Source organism: Mus caroli, unplaced genomic scaffold (genome assembly GCF_978045245.1).
Source record: "Mus caroli unplaced genomic scaffold, Mus_caroli_1 scaffold_2, whole genome shotgun sequence".
In the NCBI taxonomy this organism is placed as follows: domain Eukaryota; kingdom Metazoa; phylum Chordata; class Mammalia; order Rodentia; family Muridae; genus Mus; species Mus caroli.
Window position 1 is genome coordinate 107,308,236 of NW_028227257.1, and position 21,713 is coordinate 107,329,948.

The 21,713-nt window shown below is 38.5% G+C and overlaps 1 protein-coding gene across 1 annotated transcript in view; it reads left to right on the plus strand.

Moving 5' to 3' along the window:
- Ola1 (Obg like ATPase 1) overlaps positions 1-21,713 on the plus strand; it is a 129,931-nt gene that overhangs the window by 48,768 nt on the left and 59,450 nt on the right. The window contains exon 5 of the mRNA XM_021181910.2: positions 15,121-15,296. Coding sequence (XP_021037569.1) covers positions 15,121-15,296 — 176 coding nt within the window. The remainder of the gene's footprint in view (positions 1-15,120; positions 15,297-21,713) is intronic.

The following is a 21,713-nucleotide window of genomic DNA, read 5'->3' on the forward strand; positions in this document are numbered from 1 at the left end:
ATAAAACAGAGTGGTATTCAAGGCTCCCTGGTCTCAGAACTAGTTGGTTCTGGTTCTGAGCTGTCTATATCATTAAAGGATGACATAGTTCGAATCTAATTATTTTTAGTCTTTATTTGGTTAAATGAAGTAGTTTTGCACTCTAAAAGAGGGAGAAAAGCCTCGTGATAACCTTGCACACAAGACTTCATGTGTTCTTGTGTGTGGCTGCTATGGTGGTGGGTCATCTTGTTCTGTTAGTCTTTTTATTATTGTATTTCTACTACCACTTAACTGATTTAGTGATACAGTGTTACTGAGTTCTCTCTAATCAGTGTGATCCAGAATTGTCTGTCTCACAGACATACTCTCTAACACAGAATCTCACGGGACAGCCTAGCAGTCCTAAAGCAGGAGGAGGGCTGACAGGCAAGCTGTCGGCTGATGGGAGGACTCAGAATCAGGAGCAAGAGCTCGGCCATTCTTTTCAAACTTTGTTTTTATTTTGTTATTTTGTGTGTGTATGTACGTGTTTTATAAGCATGTATGTCTGTGCACTGTGCATGTACAGTGCCCTTGGAAGCCAAAAAAGGGTTTTGGATCCCTTGGGACTGGAGTTACAGATGGTTGTGAGTACCTTGTGGGAATTAGGAATTGAACCTGGGACCTCTGAAAGAGCAGTCAGTGCAGTTTTTTTTGTTTTTGTTTTTGTTTTTGTTTTTAATGGATTATTTGCAGAGTCTCACATCATGCAGTGTGATTGTGCTAACCTCCCAGGCTTTCCATGTATGCCCCCCACCCCCTGAGATTTCACACACACCCTCCCTCCAAAAATATGAAGAAAGAAAAATAAGTTCATTTTATGTTGCTCATGTACTCTCTGGAGCATGATCAGATTCCTAGAGGCCAGCCCCCCAGGCAGGATAAGTCTCCACCTGCATCCACTCCAGAAGCCATCAACTGAAGAGAGAGCTGTGCAGTGGCTGGAGAGAGGCTGGGGCAGCTCTCCCTTGTCATTAAGGGGCAGGGACAGCTCCCATCCCCACACCCCTCCCACAAACACTAACATGGTTTCAGACACAGCTCTTAACCACCAAGACATCTCTTTAGCTCCAGTTCTCAACAGTTTTTATGTCGCATCATAATGAATTCTGTCCAGGAAGTTTGGTCCCAGACTCTGGTAGGGTTGGGGAGAACCCTGTTTTTCAGAAAGTAAATTATGTGTTTCTAATAATCTTTAGAAGGATATATTGTTGTATGCTTTAAAATATACACAAATGAAAATCTAGCAGTAGCTGACTATTATTATAATGACTATTGAGCTTAACTCTGCTGACTGTAAGACAAAGATAATGAGTACATGAGCATACATGTATTAAATAGAGAGCAGTAATTTCATACTTGGTATGAGACAGAGAAAAGGAAAGACCTCATCTGGGAATATAGCTAATATTCCAGGACACCAGAATTTTTGTGTTAATCACCTTTAATTGCTATAGAGCGTTGAGAATTAGAGGGATCACCATTTGAAGTCATTGCACTTGGTTATGCTACTGCCTCACACCTTCCTGGAGTTCCTATTTCTTTATAGTTTTTAAGGCTCTTTCTTGTTAAGAATGAATGTTTTTTCTAGCATACTCTTCAGTTCTGGATTTCCTGAGACAGAACCTTTGTGTCTTGATTGTACCTTGTCCATTCCACCCTTGTCTTGGCTTAGCTGCAGCACCATTTTCTCCTGCAGGGGCCATGTGTTCTGTGAACTGCTTTCTCTGCCCCGCTTTTGCCCTCTCCTTCCTATCTGGGAGTTCAGAACCCCTCTTTAGGAAGGCTCATTCATGCAGCCGTGTCTCTGTTCCATGTGTACCTATTCTGATTTCCCTGCCTAGACTGTTAGTGTCTTGAAAGTGTGCATCGTGCTGTTTACTTCTCTCTCCAGACGCCTACAGTGTGCTTCTTACTGAGCTTCAGTATCAGATGACATCAGTTTCATTGCTCATGCTTGTTTCTGCTTTAAAGTAAGCTGGTATAAACTGTGACACGGTAGAATTTTTGTACTGATTTACCTTGCTGCCTAAGAGAGCATTGCAAGTCAGTTTAGATAAGTGAAAATGTAATTTTTATATTTTAACCTTTTACAGGCATTGTTGGGCTTCCACATGCAGGGCTTCATGCTAGTCACATGCCGATTTATATTTGGCATATGTACAGCAGGATAGAGATACATTTGTACTTACATTGTTAATTTGCATTTGTTATTATGACTTCAATTTTATATTGTCTCCAGTATAAATACTTTTATCTAAGGCTAATCCCTAGCTGACAATAATATGGTATCATATTTGATATAATTAAGCATATTTTATAAGTACAGATTTATATAAAGGAAAGGAAACCTTATTTGAAAGATGAACTGCGCTATTTAAAATAGGAGTCTGAGATCTTTTTCACATTGCAGCTGAGTTAAACAAATAATCTTTTCACCATTATAAGTAGTACATGCAGTTAAAAATACATTTATACATATTATTTTTAAAAACCTAGTTAACTTTAAAATATGTAAGTTTTCTTGTCGTTTAGGGTTCTGTGAAGCTGATCATCAAGAGGGTTGCAAATCATTGGTGGTTTCTATTTTCAGATTTCCACATCCCGGAGTAATTTGCTTTAATTTCACCCAATTTAACCTATACTTCACACCATCACCATTCAGCTTTAATAGCTATGTTCTATGCATAAGAAAAGCAGATAAATGTCCACAATTAGGCTGCAAATGATTACAACTAGTTAGGGCTTTATGAAGACAAAACTTAAAGGGCTGTGGCGCCAAACAAAGCACAAAGGACTCTGGAAATGCGGCCTGAGAAGTCAGGGCTGCTGTGCATTTGATTTACACTTGGTGGTTGATTTTACTTTTCTTAATGTATTGGCAGGTGTGCCCGCTCTCAGAATTGTTCATCGTTAAAGAATATTAGTGCTCTGTTGTTAATTTACTCTGCTTTTAAATTTATTTGCTCCCTTGAATTTCAACATAATCAGATTTAATTAAAATATATTAAAATTGTAACATTTAAAAAATATATAAATAGTTCATTTGAAATGTGCTAGTACTTACAGATCTTGTCAGCACATTTATGAAATGAAGACTTTTCTGAAATCTTTATGTCTGAGTTAGCTGACCCTATAGTACATGGGCTGGAATTACAGCTTTTATAATTCCATATGGAATGATTTCCTAGCTAGCATTGTGTATGCGATGGTCTTCTTATATGTGCACACACAGAAAACTCAGAACTTGTTTTAATTCTGTCAGTATGCTTTCCCTCCCCTTTCTGTGGTTTATGTTCTAGTTGATGATTAGTATAAATATTGTTTTAATGTATAGAGAATTTGTTTACTGTTGGGATTTTTAAAAAATAAACTAGCCATTTTTAAGTAACAGCATTTTAGAAAATAACAATTATTTTATAGTTAAAATAATGCCTAACAGCAAAATGACAAAAGAAAATTTGTCACTTTGGTTAATGTATCTCATTGCATCTCATAAAATCTTTTTACTATTTCTTTCGAAATCTGAGGGGTAAAAATACTTTTTCTGAAAATAACTTACAATGAGTAAAACCATAATATAAAACTATTTAAAATTATGTGTTAGAGTTCTGCGTTAATCATCTTGTTAGGTACTCTCTTGGAATTTTTATACTGATAAGTATAGCAGTATTAATGTTTGTCTTTTTATAATTTCTGTGCATCTAGAGTTTTAACAAAGTACTCTTCATTTTATAAATGCTGTGTTCACTTTTATGTAGATAACATAGTTATTTAAAATATATACTTATTTTAGATACTTTATTTTCTTAAATAATAACCAAATGATGTTATCTTAGTTTGTAAAGTCAAATAAATGTAATTGGATATTCCTTGTGATTGGGTTTTTTTATTCACTGTAACAAACACGTTTATAAGAGTAGATAGACATAGTTGCAAAGTTTAGGATAATGCTCAGGTATTAATTCTTCAGGCACCTTTATTTTTAAAACCAGTCTATGTGCAAAAGTGCACTGAAACCTAACTTAAATATCCTTATTTTTAAAGACACTAGGTAATGTTTCCTACAGAGTAGACCAGTATGGACATGGCAAGACAATATAGCCACACAGCATCAGTTGTTTTAAACTAGTTTCATATGCTATATCATAAAACTTTCAGTCCAATCAGCAACTAAATTTAAATACTGCAAATTGTAGCAGCAAAACAATAATTCTGCTGATTAGCCCCTTTCCATTTCTTGTAAGTGAACTGTTTATGCTGTTGAGTACCTTTTGAAAAAAGAAAAAGCCAAAACAGCCTTGATTAGTCAAGGAGTAATTGGATGACTTGATTTTAGCAAGAGAATGAATTGGTTGATGATAGCCTGTAACTAAGTGTAGTGGTTCTGTTCAGATGAATACATAACATACAGTCATCAGATCTTGACAGGTATAACTTACAGACAGTGCTAAAAATCTCACGGTGGGGGGATAGGATAGACATGGAGGTCAGCACGTTTGCCATAGAGTCTTTCGTTGGAAAATTTGAGCTAACTTTTGAAGGAATTCAGAAAAAACATTTGTATTCCCCCACTTTGGGGGCAAGTGGAAAAAATCTTTTATCACTAGAGCTCCCTGTTTTGTGCTGTAGAAATTTGGGTATTTAACCCTTTTCAATGTGGTCACTGTTGTGTCCTCTCATTTTTGAAGACCCTAAAGTGAATGGAGATCATAGTTTTTACTGCAGCCATTGGGGAAAGCTTGAAGTCTTCGTTGTATTCATATCTAACTAATGGAAGTCTTGGTTATTCCAGAATGTTTGTACCCGATGGTCTTATTTATAGCTCCCTAATTATGTTAAAGGCTGCATATGAAGTAGAATAGAGTACAATTTTTGTAAACTACATATTCATATAACTACTCTTCAGTAAGCCCAGTTGTACTGTTATCCTCCAAAAGTATAATACACGAATGCCCCTTCTGTGCCTTGATGTGCTATATGGGCCCACAAGTGCCAGTTGCATAAAATATGGAGACCTTTTTTTGCTGTGCGAATGTATGAAATAGCAGAGGTAGACCTGTAGAACTAGCTAGAGAGGGCGATGATGTCACAAGGTACAGACCCTTCTGAGTCGCTCTGGTACTGGCTTTGATTTGGCACCACCTGGTGGTGAGTACTTGCTTTGGCTTAACAATCAGTGGTAATGACTGGTTTTTTTGTGAGATCTCACAGAGTAGGCTTCTAGAAATCTCTCAAGTAGTCAGTACCTACTTGTTGGGCCAATTTGAGTGGGGATTTGAGTTTATGTTGGAAGACTATTGGGAATGTCAACTTACACAGTTGGCTTCCAAAAGACACACTTGCTTTATTGTCCCTAGTCTCTTTAGTCTTTACTCTTCCTCCTGTGTTTCATTTACCAGTTTGTAACTGTGAGTCATGTATCCAAGGCTACAATTATTTTTTGATATATGTTGCCTGGTTTGGGGATATCTACTACTTTCATGGTGCTTTTTTGTTTGGACCCAAGTAAGGTAGATATGGTCGTCGTCATCCTGTTCCAATACCAAGTAAACGGTGTGTTTCTTTCCTCTATTCCCCCTGCCAAATACTAGAAAACTGAGTTTAAAGTCATTGATATTTTGAATAAATGCTGTAAAATACCTGTTTTTAAAATTAATAGGGAGCCATTTTTTTATTACTAGCTATTACATGTTTACATTTTCAAGCATTTAAACACTGGCTTCAAATTTCAATGGCAACAATATTTTCTCTCTTCTCACAGCATCAATACATTTAAATGTGGCACTAAAAATAATTTGTACTTCCTTCAAAACCAGTTTAAGAATCTGAATCTAAATTTTATATTGCATCCATATAATACTTGTTTTCCAGTTTGAAACCTTGAGGTTGTTTTTCGCTATCAACTTGTAGTCCACACTGATTCTTCCTTGTTATCCTTGATCCTAAATTTACTATCTTACATTTATGTGCTGGTCTGTTTTTCCTATTCGATTGTAAATATCTCGAAGAGCAGAAATTGTTATCAGTTTTTTTCCTCCTTTCTATAAAGGTTTTATTATGCAAAGGAGAAAAAAGGGGACTGAGCTCTTCTTGGAAGCTGTTTTCTTCATGGTAGCTTGGACATTTCTCAACTTCTTTTCCATTGTGTGTTCCTGCCTTTGTTTTGGTGAACTTGAGGGGCCATTCATTCTTAAACACTCCTGTAGTTTAGTTTCATAGTTGGGGTAGTTCGGATTGGATCGTTTCTCATGGAATTTCTCATTGTCTGGGCTCTGTGCCTCATCTTACCCTGTGCTCTTGGTTACCTTGTGTACTTTTTTTGAGGTCTACACTTGTGAAATGACTAGTTCAGAGTCACGGAAGCTGCTTGGCAGTGCCTACTCCAGTCCTTGTCTTGGAGAAGTGCCTTTAGCTTCTGGTACTCTTTTTGCCCACTATCCAATAGGCAGTTGTAGAAAAAAATATCTTTTAAGATGTGTATTTTTATGATGGTACACATATACCATCCCAGCACGCAGGCTGTAGACATGAGAATCAAAACAAAACAAAAAAGTCACATTCATCCTTAAAATGCATAGCTTGATCCCCCTCAGCAGCAAGGCAATCCTGGAAGAATTCAGATCTAAGAATTCTCTACTATCTCTGACTCACAAAAGAATTATGGAGATTTACTTGGAATAAAATGCAATAAAATAATTTTTGAGTAAACTGTCCTAAGCCATATTCTAACTATGGCTTCTGAGAAAATCAGTTTTAAATACTTCTGATGAGTGATATTCTAAGGTGGAGAAAAAAGCAGTAGAAGTGGAAATAGGTTTTTTACTGCCATTTCTGTGTACAGTGAATAAAGAGGCCACAGGAACTGCCTGCCATTCTGTAAATAGACTGAGCAGCAAATCTGAGTGGTACATTTTCTAGCGTTGGTGCCATAGTAGCCCACTTTGAAACTCAGCCTTCCCATCCTTCATTTTCTACACTCTAATTCATGTTTCTGCTGAGAATATTCTTTCTCTTCTAACCTGCCACAGCAAATCCACACAGTATTTTTCTTAGCCTTAGTCTCACTGAAATGAAATCTCCACAACAGTGCTTTCTCTGGCCATACCCTTTATTTAAATCACTATAAGAATATGCCCATTCTATTCCTATCACTTGTAACATGCACATTAAATATTGAAGCATATGGTTCTATTCCTAGCTACCTGATTTTGAAGATTGCATGTTGACTGTCTTTCCACTTTTCACCTGTGTCTTGGTCAGAGCTGACATACAGACACTTTGTAAAAGGTAAAATAATGAATTAGAGAATCAATGAATGAACAAATTCTTAATGCAGTTATTCATATTGAGAATAAATAAATAATCCCAAAGCAGAACTATAAATGTTAGAAGCTAAAACAGCAAAAGATAAAATTTGTAGCACACATTAAAATATTTAACAAATATTACAAGGAAGCCAGTTGCTAAGCATATCAAACACATAAATTAGTAGATTCACCAAAGTCCTTGTAATTTCTCCTCACCTTTGAATTTTTTGACTGGTAGTGCTGGGTTATAATCTCTTAGATTATAAAACACCTGTGTATACTTCCACAGAAGTGCTCTTGTGGTTTTTCTCACTTGCTCACTTACACTCTGTCTGAATGATCCATGCAAGCTTGCATCAAAACCAGGCTACACCCATTCTTAAGTTAAGTAGCTCCATGTTCCTCTACCTGAGAGCTCTCTACCAACCCTGACTTGTAGCTTGGGAGACTTAATGATCACAATTGAGCACTTAGGCTCTCATTTAAGATGACATGAAAATAGTCAGGTGTTAAATAAAGTTGAGTTTACAAAGACTTTGGTTAGTGGGTAAGAAAAATGATATTAAATTGAGGGGGAAATGTGGCCGGTTATCCAATTGGAAATGTGTAACAGTTAAAAATATCTGATGTTTAGCAGAATATGACTAGAAGACAGTAAGCTGCTCAGGAGGAGCAGGAGGAGAGAGACACAGGGACAAACCTGAGGGACTCTCAGGATTAAGGAGTCTGTCTGATCCAAGAGTTTGGCTTCAGCTGAGGATTTGAAGATGGTGAAGATAAAGTTTTAGAGAGGCTTTTTCTACAGAGAGAAGACACATGTGTTTTAGAAGTTAGGAAGCTAGTGGAATGGTTCAGTAGAGCAAAAGTAGCCCAGCATTGGAAGTCAGGTGACGCTCCGTAAAATACCAAGTCTACTGCTGTACATGTAAAGTATCTAGTAATATGTTGTAGAGCAGGCAGGGAGTCTTGCTGAGGAGCGAGTCCTGTCCTCATTAAGGAACTTCTTTTCTGTCTCCTTTTTTGGAAAGAGTTGCTGTGTTACAGCAACTAAACATGTAAAGCCCTTGAGCATAATTAACTACAGGTGTTGACTCTGAATTATGATTCATAACTTTCAAGCGACTTTAAGGATTTCTTAAATAGTGTGATTGTATAATTATCTACAGTATAAGTATAGTACTAGTTTAACTGTTAGGCAGAATTTTCTGGTGTTCTGTACATCTGAAAACTTGTGTTATGGATTGTAATGTTTTACTTCAATTTATGTGTTTGAGTGTTTTGCCTGCATGTGTGTATGTGTACCATGTGAGTGCCTGGTACCTTCAGAAGTCAGAAGAGGGCATCAAATCCCCTGGAACTGGAGTTACAGACAGTTGTAAGCCATGTGGGTGCTGAGAACCAAATGTGTCACCTGCAAGAGCAGCCAGTGCTCTTATACACTGAGCCATCTCTCCAGCTCCATTACAAAGGGTTTTGAGAACTCGTATCAGTTCTTGAATATGTAAGTGAAGTGATAATTTTCTTCCTCCTTGCCAACATTTGGTTTTAGATCTTTTCCCTATGCTGGAAGAGAGACAAGAGTAAGAAGAAAGAACTCAGGCAAGTGCACCTTACTCCAGCTACCAACAGTTGGAATTCCTGTCCCACCAGAGAGTAGTTAACCTGTAGTGTAGACAGTAGACGTTTGTGCTTGTGTTCATGTCTTATGTGCACAAACTTTTTGCAGGATCTCAAATAATAGGTTTTCCCCGTGGAAAATGAAAGAGTTACGAGATGCAGGGGCTCAAACCCAGGGCTTTTTGCAGAGCAGGCAGACTGGAGTCTTATCTCCCATCCTTTGTTGGTTATTTTGCCTAAGGACAACCCATCCAACCCAGTTATGCTGCTCCATGCATGCTTTTGTGTTAAGTGATTAGCAGTTTATTACTTGACTTTATGTTTCTGGTTACAAAATATTTTCGTTTTCAAAGATTATAAATATAGCTATCCAAAGTAATTATAATTTGAGTGACACAAATTTTCAAGTATTTTAGACCTTGAAGATTAAGACTTAAAATTGCATTTAAAAGAGAATTTTGTTAATCTTCTTTATTTCTTTGTTTTGTTCCCTGATATTCTTAAATAAGACAAATGAGCTACTTATTTATTAATATGTATGTGTACATATTCACATGTGAGTGTATGCATGTGTTTCCAATGTGGAGGTTAAAGGTTGCTGTCAGGTGTCCTTCCTGATCATTCTCCACCTTATTTTTTGAGGTATGATCTCTCACTGAACTTGGAGCTTGTAGTGTTGGTTAGACTAGTTAGCCAGCAAGACTATGGGGTCCATCTCCTCTCCCATTTCCTCCTGGCTTGCACATAGTCACAGGCAGGTGCAGCTATGTCCCGCTTTCACCTAAGTGCTGGGAATCTGAACTCAAGCTCTCACACTCAAGCAGCAAGCACTTTATGTGCTGGGCTCTTTCCAGCCCCATGAGTGGGCTTTTAAAAGTAAACAGAACACATTAAAGTGCTTGTCTTTCCTTTTGTAATTTAAAATAGTTATTTTATGTAATCCATAGTTAAGAATTACAATTTCTGAGGTCTAGCTGTAAATTACAATCTGCTTTCTTGTCAAGGTGGGTCCTTTCCATAGATCATGGCTAGAATTTCAGTGGACCTCTAAGCTGGGGTTTAAACTGCACTTCTAAAGTCAGAACATTTAGAGTATGCACTAAATAGCTCACTGCTCCTACCCCCAACTACCTCTCCTCTCCTATTCAATGAAGCACTTTTGTTGTGTTATTTATGAGAAATAAATGGTACCTTGCATTTCCAGTGTTTGTGAATAAAGCCATAAAAATGTGAGAGAATTGCCCATACAAGCTTACCTCTCTCCGAGCACTTGCCCTCCTGGAATATGCGAGTCTCTCTGGGTTCGATCCTAGTACCATCAAACAAACAAGAACAAAAGCCGCTGCCTTGTAGTGTTTATTAACTGTGCTACTCAGAAGCCTAAGGAGGGGGTGTTTCTGTGGAATGCAAGAGTTTGAGTCCAACTTCGGCAAAAGTGAGTTCCAGGATAGAAAGAATGAAAAGAGTATAAAGAAGTTGTAAATGGAGGTTTGACATACATGGAATTTTGAAGATGTGATTAGAAATTTGAAAAGATAAAATTTAAAAATTATATTCTTGTCTTGATTTCCAACTTTATATTTAATGAGAAATCTGCTTTAAAAGGCTGGCGCTGTAGCTCAATGATAGATACTTGCCTAGTATGCTCAAGATCCCAAGATGAAAGTTAAGCTGAAAGGCTAGTAATACAGTAGTGGGGCTCTTGCCCAGCATGCAGAGGCCCTGGGTTTGATTCCTAAAACTGATCAAAACAGTTACAAAGCTATGGCCAGTGAGATGGCTCAATGGGTAAAATCACTTGTTGGTAAGCCTGGTAACATAACTTTGATCTCCAGAACCCATGTGTGATAATTTAAAGGAGAAATGTCCCCCATAGTCCCTGACATTTGACTACTTGTTCTAAGTTGGTAATGCAGTTTGGGGAAGATTAAGAGGTGTGGTCTTGTTGGAGAAAGTGTCTCACTAAAGGCAGGCTTTGAGAGTTACAAGGCCAGATGCCATTCCTGGGTCACTCTTTCTGCATTGTGATTGTGGTTTAAGATGTGAGCTCTGAGCTTGCTGCTCTAGTCATCATGCCTGCTATTGCCACAATTCCCTGCTAGCAAGTTAACGAACTCTCATCTTTCTGAAACTGTGGGTTGTTGTGGTTGTGGTGTTTCCTTACAGCTATAGGAAATTAACTAATGTAGCATGTGATGGTGGAAAGAGAGGACTTGCTCCACAGATTTATCCCTTACTGCCACATGTGTACTGTGGCGTCTATGTGCCCTCACTCATATACAAATAATAAATGAAAGCATGAGAAAACTGTAAGCAGGCAGGGGACCACAGTACTATAATGAGCTCATCACTTTATATGTTGACTTAAAAATAAAAGCATTTTTGTAATATGTCTTCTTAACCTTTCAAAGTGTGGCTTCATAATTTCTAGTGGTTTTATTAGGAATGAATCAGAATGTAGATTTTTTTTAGGACACTTGCTAATTACTTTGAAAGAACCTGGAATGTAAAGTGAAACAGTCCAGTGTACAAATGTCTTGATGTTGATTTAATAGGACTATATGCTGTGTGTGTTTCTTTTTGCTTCTCAACCTTCCTGTGCTGCACCCTTTCATACGGTTCCTCATGGTGTGCTGACCCCAACCGTAACATTATTTTCGTTGCTACTTCAGAGCTGTAATTTTGCTACTGCCATGAATTGTAAATAGTTTTGAAGACTGAGGATTGCCAAAAGAGTTGTGACCCACAGGTTGAGAACTGCTGTCCTTGCAAGTATGCATTTTGGTTATATAATACCTTTTGGCTTTGTACCTGGTTTAAGCATTTAAATTTATATATATATTGGCTTTACAGTAATTCACATAAAAATCCTCTGGCTTGAAACTTCATAGTGATCTCTCTTCTTTCTGCCTTCCACCTACTCCATTACTGTTCTTGTCCAGATGAAGTTGTTTTCTGTATCTGTCACTTTACACGTCCTCTAAATATCCATTGAGATTCTTATAGTGTTTGGAGTGCAGTTCCTATTCCTGGTTAGTCTTTAACAGTGTTCTTCACACTCATCACTCACTGGCATAAGAGCCATGCTGACTTCCTGCTGACTGACAACGAAGTCCATGCTTGACCCTGATATCTATCTATAACTCCTATGATCTCCCTCTATCTGAGAAGCAAATGCTTATCTTCTATTCTTCAGAATAACTTCTTGTCACTAAGTATTGTTCATTTCAACTTTCATTTTTAAAATAATTTATTTTCATTTCGTGTGCATTGGTGTTTTGCCTGTGTGTATGTCTGTGTGAGGTGTCAGAAGCTCTGGAACTGGACTTACAGACAGGTGTGAGCTGCCATGTGGGTGCCGAGAATTGAATCTGGGTCCTCTGGCAGAGCAGTCAGAACCTCAAACTCATACCTTCTGTTTCCATTTCTCAAATACTAGGAATCCATGGGTTGCTGCTGTTCCTGGCCAGTGCCTGTGATCCTTGCTGTAATGGAGGCACATGGTTTGAATGACAAGAAGGTTAAGACGTGGAGGATTAGCAGTCATAGACAGTGCTTTCAGAATGTTTGGCTCTGAACTAGGGGAAGGAAAGCTGTAACTAGAATGAAATTAATGTCCTGGAATGAGTGACATATTTGATTTAATAGAGAATTTTAAATTTACTGAAATGTTTAAGGGAAAGAATTCTTGAAATGGTAGAAGTACTAATACAGGAGAGAGACATAATAGCTTATGGTCTTGATAAGTAAAAGGAAGTCTGGGGAGCAAACATTTACAGGAAGAGAGGGAGGGGCCTACTCAGTGAAAAATGTCTTATACAATTGTCTATTTCTACAGAGGCCAGTAACTAGAGTGATTACTTAACAACATCCCTCCAGTAAATGCATTAGGAGAGTTTCAATGGTACTTTCTTAATTACAACCCTCAGTTTTATCCAAGCAGATCCTGGAGAGGAACCTGGTGTTTGAAATTCTGTTAGAAGCATAGGATCAATGTTAATTTAAGCTGCTTTATCAGTTTTTCTCACTTAAACTTTCCACAAAGAACAGTTTTTATAAAAACAAGCTACTCTTTTCTAAAACACAATAAAGAAGTTTAATTTTCAAAATAGTATCTTAAGTTTGGTTACAATTTTGATCTTACAGTAATTAGCCAGAACAAGAAAAATCATAATATCTGTATGTTGTGCCCAACTGTGTGTGTGTGTGTGTGTGTGTGTGTGTGTGTGTGTAGAGAGGGGGAGGCGGGTGAGTCTGAAATATTAAATACAACAAATCTCCATTTTTAAAACTAGGTCTAAATTGGATTCCACCACAAGGATTTCTTACCCAGCAATCCTGTCATGTTTGCTTTAATAACATCTTCATTTCAAGCCTGTCTCCCCTGCTTGTGTGCATCTCATCCCACCCCACTCTGGTAAACACACTTGGCATTTGTGAAGGTCCAGCTACCACTTTAGTTTTCATACAACATTTCCTTCTTCCTGCAGTAAAGTAGGAAATGCTCTTGTATGCCTATTGCACCCCTGTGCTGTCGACACTGGGTGCTCAGCTTTTTGAGGTGTTGTTGAATCAGTGCAGTTGTCAGCCTCTATAGAAAGACAGCTGTTCAGGGTACTTCTCACTCTGCTAGAAGATACAGTTAGTTCTTCTTTTACTGTGTCCTTAGACATGACCTTGAACCTTTGATGTTCTTATTTCTGCCCCATGAGTACTAAGGTCGCAGGTGTGTCCCAATACACCTAGTTTAAGCACTCTTGAGCAGCAAACCAGGGCTTCCTGCGTGCCTCTGCCGTCTGTCTCTGAGATGGGTGCTGCATGTGCTGCCCTCTTGTCTCTTTGTAAAGTCAATCATGGCAAGAAAGAGCATTGTGCCCGTGGGCAGGCGGGCGGGTAGGGCGTATGTGTTGTGTTTAGTAAGAAATACACCAAGTTAGGAGACTTTTAGTTTTTGTTTTTGTTTTTTGATTATTTTGTTCATATGAATTTGACATCATCTAATACACCAGTTCAATACTTAAAGCACTTAAATATTTAAATACCTATATTTTATGGCTTACTACTGAACAGTCCACATTAGTATTAAAAATGACTTTTAAAACTAAGCAGTTGCAATTTAGAACACTTTATAACTCATAACAAGAATATCCTAGTCTATGTTGCATAAAAATTAACTATATTTGCTGTTGTTTCTTTATCAAATTTATGCTAACTCATGATTTCTATAATACTTCTGTCTAAAATACCTCTTAGGTCATATAATCAAGTAGATGATTTTTATGAAATTAATTTGTTTATAAGTATTTATTGTTTTGTACCTGTATCACTGATTTCTGTTTATAATATTTCATAGCATTTATGCATTTTTTATGTGATACTGTTCTTTATCTGGTAATTTGAGTAAATCCCAATAGAATTATGTTGCCACATTATGTCTTCAGAAGGGCATAAAGTCAGTACACATGCTTCAGTAATATCCGGTTGTTTTACCCTTATGTTTCTAGTTGGCAATTTGAAATTACGGCTTCAACTGCACTTTAAATATGTGATAATAGCATGTGTTTCTAATAAGGGCCAGCACCATTTTGTTCAGATAGTGTGAATGGTTGTCACTCATATATGACAAATGCACCTTCATCTGCTTCTTTGATAGCCCCCTAAAAACCATACCCTCAAATCAGGCCGATGAAATTAGCTGCTGTGTAAATTGTGTGTCTGAGTGGTTCATTATCTAATCACCGTCAGAACCACAGTGATAAAGTAGATTGAAGCAGAGAAGAGGTCTGCCAGATGATTTGAGCCCCCCACCCCCCCAAATCTGGTTTCCCTTGGAAACCCTAATAGTGCAGTTTAAAACTTGAGGCTTTCGTGCCTTGCATTCAGTATCTCTTATATGCCAAACTTGAGAGCAACCAGTAGTTCTGGAATAAAATTTTGTTTTCCTATTTTACTTGTCTGTATCAGTTTTTTAAATGTTGACGCTCTTGAACTACCATGTCTGTGGTTATTTGTTAAGTTTTACTCAATGGAGAGAAGTGCTGTGTTCTGCTTGAAGAGAGTTAAGAACTCTGGAGCTGTTTCCGCACTGTCTAAAAGTCCTCCACTCTGTTTACTGTGATTACAATCACCTTGTGTATCATCTGTTAGTTGAATCCATTCTTCATTGTTTTAGGTGCTTTTGAAGATGACGATATCACGCACGTTGAAGGAAGCGTGGATCCCATCCGAGACATAGAGATAATCCATGAGGAGCTTCAGCTGAAGGACGAGGAGGCGATCGGGCCCATTCTAGACAAACTGGAGAAGGTGGCCGTGAGGGGAGGCGACAAGAAACTGAAGCCCGAGTATGTAAGTAAGCATTTACAGCTAGCTCGAAGGAAATACTTACGTATGCTTTTCTCGGTTTAAAAGTAAGCACATAAACTATTTTATATTGTTATTGAATTTTAGAATAAAAATTTATTTCTGTTGAAGTTTTTTGTTTGTTTTATTTTGGAGAAGTTCCATTTGTGGAGGTCAGGGGAAAACTTCAAGGGTGCTCTTTTTCCATTTTCTTTAAAACCAGGTCTTTAGCTGTTTGCCATTTTATGTGCCAGGCTAGCTGGCCCATCCACTTCAGGGGATATTCATTCATTCTCATTCTCATTCTCATTCTCATTCTCATTCTCATTCTCTCTCTCTCTCTCTCTCTCTCTCTCTCTCTCTCTCTCTCTCTCTCTCTCTCTCTCCCGCCCCCCCCCTCCCTCTCTGGCTCTGGCTCTCGCTCTCTCGCGTGCGCACAGGGACTACAGATGTTTATCCACTATGCATTGCTTTTTGTGCTTCTAGGGATTTGACTTTGAGGCTGCATGCTTCCGTAGTAAGCACTTTACCTAGTGAGCCATCTCTAAGGTCTTAGTTTGTAAGCTAGTGTGGCATCAGAGTTACCAAGTAACCCAAGCAGCTCTCAAACTAGCTGTGGTCCTCCTGCCTTCAGCCTCCTAAGCACTGGAATTACAGAGATGAGCTACCATGCCACCTTTGAATGAATATACTTTTTTTTAGAAGGTTCTTTTCTTCCTGGGTATGTTTTTTTTCTTTAAATATTTATTTACTTATTTTCTGTATACGTACACTCTCGCTGTCTTCAGCTACTCCAGAAGACCAGATCCCATTACAGATGGTTGTCAACTACCATGTAGTTGTTGGGACTTGAACTCAGGACCTTAACCAGTGCTTTAAACCTCTGAGCCATCTCTCCAGCCACAAATGAACACATTTTTCAGGTAGACAAAAATTTAATTTTTATGGAGAGGAAATAGCCACCATTATTCCACTACTCAGATATATTTTTAATCACACTAGTGAATTATTATTTATAGCATTATGGTAGATGCTTAAATGTCAGTTTCGAAGTTTTATATGTACTTCTCATTTAAAAAAGAGATGCATAATAACATCTTCTAGTAACTGTTCTTGCTTTATATGCAACTTTGTTGTAGAAATTTTTCTATTTTTATGTTTTTTGTTTGTTTGTTTGTTTTGGTTTTTCAAGACAGGGTTTCTCTGTAGCCCTGGCCACTTTGTAGACCAGGCTGGCCTCAAACTCAGAAATCCGCCTGCCTCTGCCTCCCAAGTGCTGGGATTAAAGGTGTGTGCCACCACCGCCTGGCTTTGTGTTAATTTTTATTGCAAATATTTGTTTTAGTTTTCAGAAACTGATTATGCCATTTCACCCTCCCACATTTATTTTCAGTGTTTATAAAACTACACTACTTAGAAAGAAAGCAGCAGTAGTCTGCAGAGGCACAGCCATGCTGCTTCCTGAGTCTGCCTGCTCTTCTGAGTTTCTCAAAAGAGCATGTTTCTTTTTTGTATATCTGATGTAAGCAGGCCTTTACTGAAACTCTGGGCTTTCTTACTTCCTCTTAAGCTCCCCTTTCTGCCATGCAGCTGATTTCTGTGACGTCTTTTGTTTCTCTCCTGTGTTCTCTTCCTCCAGGCGGCTGCTGAGATTCACAGCTGCCTACCTTGGGGGTATTCTTTTAAACTCTAATACAATTGTCTTCTTTTAATAAACTTTGACTTTTCTTGAGAAGGAAGGAAAGAAAGATCCTACACTTGCCTTCTGAATTTGGGGACACAATCAACAAGTAACAGTAAAAACAGTTTGACTTGGGACTGGAAGAAATGTGCGCTGCCCGTTTCCTTTGTGTACTATACTTCCTATTTCCTATGCTCACTTCCTATTTATACATGGCAGAGAATGGAGAGGTAGCTAATGAAGTCACATGAGGGTTAGAATAGAGAAGAAAATGGAAAATGGGTATAAAAATATTCCTTGGGTTGGGAGAGAGGACTGGTGTGAGGCAGTGTCTTCTGGACATGACAGGAAAGCTGTACTCATTAGCTCACAGCAGCTGTGGCACAAGACCTGTACGTGATGAAGCCAGTCTGTGTTCCAGCATGGAGCATGGAAGGGCTCGCAAGCCTGCACCCCAGGTGAAGTGATGTTGACATTTAACAGCTTCTGGGGAAGGAAGAGTCATGTTATAGTTAATGGTCTATCTCTTGTCGGGTTGACTGTGCTCTGGTGGATGATCCAAACTGACGATACAAAGTGACTTGGTGGGTTATTTATTTAAAAAAAAAAAGACACAAAATTGCGGTGGTTGATCTGAAAGGAGTTAAGGTAACTATGATCAAAATACATTGTATGAGTTATTGAAAGAATTAATAAAATATATAAAATATGTTGAAAAACACTATGAAGGACACAAAAATAGCATTCCTGTGGATAAGGATAGTTCTTAATAGTAGACTGCTTGCTTAGCACATGTACACACATATATGTACACCCTCACACATGAATGTATATCCCTAGCACACACATGCACAGATGCCAGGCATGGTGGCAGATACCTGTAATGTACTTGAGAGGCCAAGGCAGGAAGATAAGGAGTTAAAGACCAGCCTCACTCATTGCAAGAGAAACTGTCTCATAAATAAAATGGGGTGGTGAGGTGGCTCATTAGACAAGGCCACCCAAGTCTAACGGTCTGAGTTTGATTCCCCAGAGTCCACTTGGTGAGAGAAAGAAACCTAACTAACATAGTTGTCTTCTGACCACATGTGCTCTGTAGAAAGTGGCACACACACCATTATGTGCATAAATATATGTTTGAAATATCTCCTATCTTGTCTTATACAAGCTTTATTGTTAACCTTTCACATTTAAGTTTGCAATCTGTCTGAGATTTATATTGTTTTTAGTAGTGTTCGAGTAGTTATTCAGTTAGATTCTGTCCCTCATTTGGAATGTCAACACCCTCTAAAATAATTCTCTTCCTACTCCAATGAATGTTCCCTTGGTCATAATTCAAAGAGCTCTGTGGTATCTCAGCTGTTTGATGAGGATTAGCAGATGATAGCACAGTGTACAGGAGTTTTACTGTTGTCCTTAGAAGAGTGAGTTGCCTTGGTCATGGTGAACAGACACCATGACCAAGGCAACTCTTATAAGGACAACATTTAATTGGGGCTGGCTTACAGGTTCAGAGGTTCAGTCCATTATCATCAAGGTGGGAACATGGCAACATCCAGGGAGGCTTGGTACAGGAGGAGCTGAGAGTTCTACATCTTCATCTGAAGGCTGCTAACAGAATACTGGCTTCCAGGCAGCTAGGATGAGGGTCTTAAAGCCCATGCCCACAGTGACACACTTACTCTCACAAGAACACACCTCCTAACAGTGCCACTCCCTAGGCCAAGCAAATACAAACCATCACAAGGAGCAACAGTGGTGATCCCGTTTATCATAGCCTTTATATAGTTGCGTTTCCTCTGTCCCCTCTGTCCTAACAGCACGCTTGCTAAAATGTTGCCAGTCATACTAAAGACCCACTCTACTCTACTGTGGCCTTATTTTAACTAAGTCTGGGGGCGGGGATAGAATTTATTTATTTATTTATTTATTAGATTTATTTATTTATTTTATATGAGTACACTGTAGCTGTCTTCAGACACACCAGAAAAAAGCATCAGATCTCATTAGATGGCCGTGAGCCACCATGTGGTTGCTGGGAATTAAACTCAGGACCTCTGGAAGAGCAGTCAGTGCTCTTAACCACTGAACCATCTCTCCAGGCCCAAAATAGAATTTCTTGAAGGATGAATTCGAGACATTCCTGAAACGTGAAGCCCAGGCTGACTTTGAACTGTGATCATCCTGCTCTTGGCTTTCCAAGTGCTGGGATTTTTGGTATGTAAAAACATACCTGGCTTAAGCTAGGAATAGTCTTAAATGATTATATATCTCAAACTCTGAGCCAAGGATGCACTTAATTCTTGATCCTCCTATTTCCATCTTCCAAGTTTGGGGATTTCAGAGGTGTGCCTCTGCATCTGGCTTTATGTTCTGCTTGGCATAGAACCCACAATTCTGCTCATGCTAGGCTATCATGTTGCCATCTGACTTAGCTCTTCAGCCCCTAAAACCATCATTTCTAAAGGAAAAGATATGAGGAGAAGTAGTTATTGATGCTGAAGAGTGTCCTTTCATTTTCCTGTACAATCTCCAGTTAACGAAGGCAAGCTGTTTAAAATGAAACCCATGTCTGTTCCTGTAGTCCGGGCTGTCCTGGAACTCATGACTTACCTGGTTTCACACTCATGGTAATTTTTCCACCTCAGCCTTCTGGGTGCTAAAATTACAGGTGTGAGCCACCATACTCCATTTTTCTTGTCCTTCTCCCCACTCCTCTGTACTGGCCAGGCTGTACAGTAACAGCACAGTAACCTCCTGTCTCCATCTCTCTCTCTCTCTCTCTTTTTTTTTTTTTTTTTTTGGTTTTTCAAGACAGGGTTTCTCTGTGTAGCCCTGGCTGTCCTGGAACTCACTCTGTAGACCAGGCTAGCCTCGAACTCAGAAATTTGCCTGCCTCTGCCTCCCAAGTGCTGGGATTAAAGGCGTGCGCCACCACACCTGGCTTTTTTTTTTTTTTTTTGATATCTCCATCTCTTGAGTGCTGGAATTGCAGGCACGTACCATCTTGCCCCACAGTCAATGTCTTAGTTATCCATTAAGATAAGTGCTGAAGTAGAAGATTCCTGCTCTAAAAATGGCATTTATCATGTTAAATTATACATAGTATAACATTCACTATTAACCAGTTTTAGGTATATAATTCAGTGGTATTGAGTAGTCCTCCCTTGAATTTTTCCTAGCGAGATTCTGTAGACTTTAAACAGTGACTTTCCGTGAGGTAGCATTAGTGACGCCTTCCTCTGCCCAGAGATTTGGGAGGCAGAGGCGGGGCTGCCTGTGAGTTGGAGACCAGCATGGTCTGTTAAGTGAGCCAGGACAGCCTGAGCTACATAGAAAACCCTGTCTTCAAACAAATGACAGTGATTTCCTACTTTCTACTGATAGCTATTGTTTTCCTTTCTGTCTCCAAAGATTTGCCTATTCTAGATGTCTTTTTTGTTGTTGTTTTTAAAGATTTATTTATCCATTTAATGTATATGAGTAGTACACTGTTGCTGTCTTCAGGCACACCAGAAGAGGGCATCAGACCCCATTACAGATGGTTGTGAGCCACCATGTTGTTGCTGGGAATTGAACTCAGGACCTCTGGAAGAACAGTCAGTGCTCTTAACCTTTGAGCCCTCTCTAGCCTAGATGTCTTATAAAATATAATTATATGGTATTTATTCTTTTCTATTTGGCTTATTACATTAAAATAATACATTAAGAATGTCAGATGCTTAGGTAAGCTTCTACTTTTTTATCCTTTTATTTGTGTATTTATTTTTATGTGTGTGTGTGAGTGCCTGCTTATGTGTATGTGTATTATGTGAGTGCCTGGTACCTATAAAGGCCTGAAGAAAGTCTCAGAACCGCCTGTAACTAGACACGAGCAGCATATGAGTGGGAACTGAACTCTCTGTAAGAGCAGCAAGTACTGTTAACCTCTGAGCCACTGCTCTAGACCCTTTATAGCTACTATAAAGTAAGTTTATAGAAATCAAAACCTAAAGTTAAATAAACACTTCAGTAGATCAATCAGTTTAAAACTTCACAATGCATAGACTAGGAAGATAGCTAAATTGGCAAAATGCTTATAAGAGGTCCTAAGTTTGATCCCCAGAAGCTACATATAAAAGCAGGGTGTTCTAGCACATTTATATTCCCTGTACTACAGAGACAGAGGCAGCAGAATTCTTCCGACTTACTGGCCAACCAGCCCAGCCTATGTGGTAAGCTCCAGGCTCCTGAAGAATGACACTGAGTTTGTCCTCTGGCCATCACATGAACACTTACATGAGCAGAAACACACATAGAGAAGAGTGATGAGCCTGGAGAGATGGCTCAGTCATAAAGAATGCCTATTGCTCTTTGAGAAGTTCCCAACACTCATGTCCAGCAGCCACCTTGTGGGGACCCAGTGCCGCCTTCTAACTTCTGCAGGCACTTACATACATGGATACACACACACACACCTTTTTTGAAAAAATGTGTATTAATCAGGAATGTAGATAGATTATTATGGTTTATTATTTGAATGTACATAACACATACATTCAAATAATATATAAATTCAAAAGTATATAATATATTCAAAAGGTTTTAAAAGATAATATTTTAAAATGAGGATGATAAAATTCTTAATTTGATGTGATAATGTGGGACTCAAACTTTGTGTCCTACTTGTCTATTGCCATGAAGAAACACCATGACTAAGGCAACTTATAAAAGAAAACATTTAATTGGAGGGGCTTGTTCAC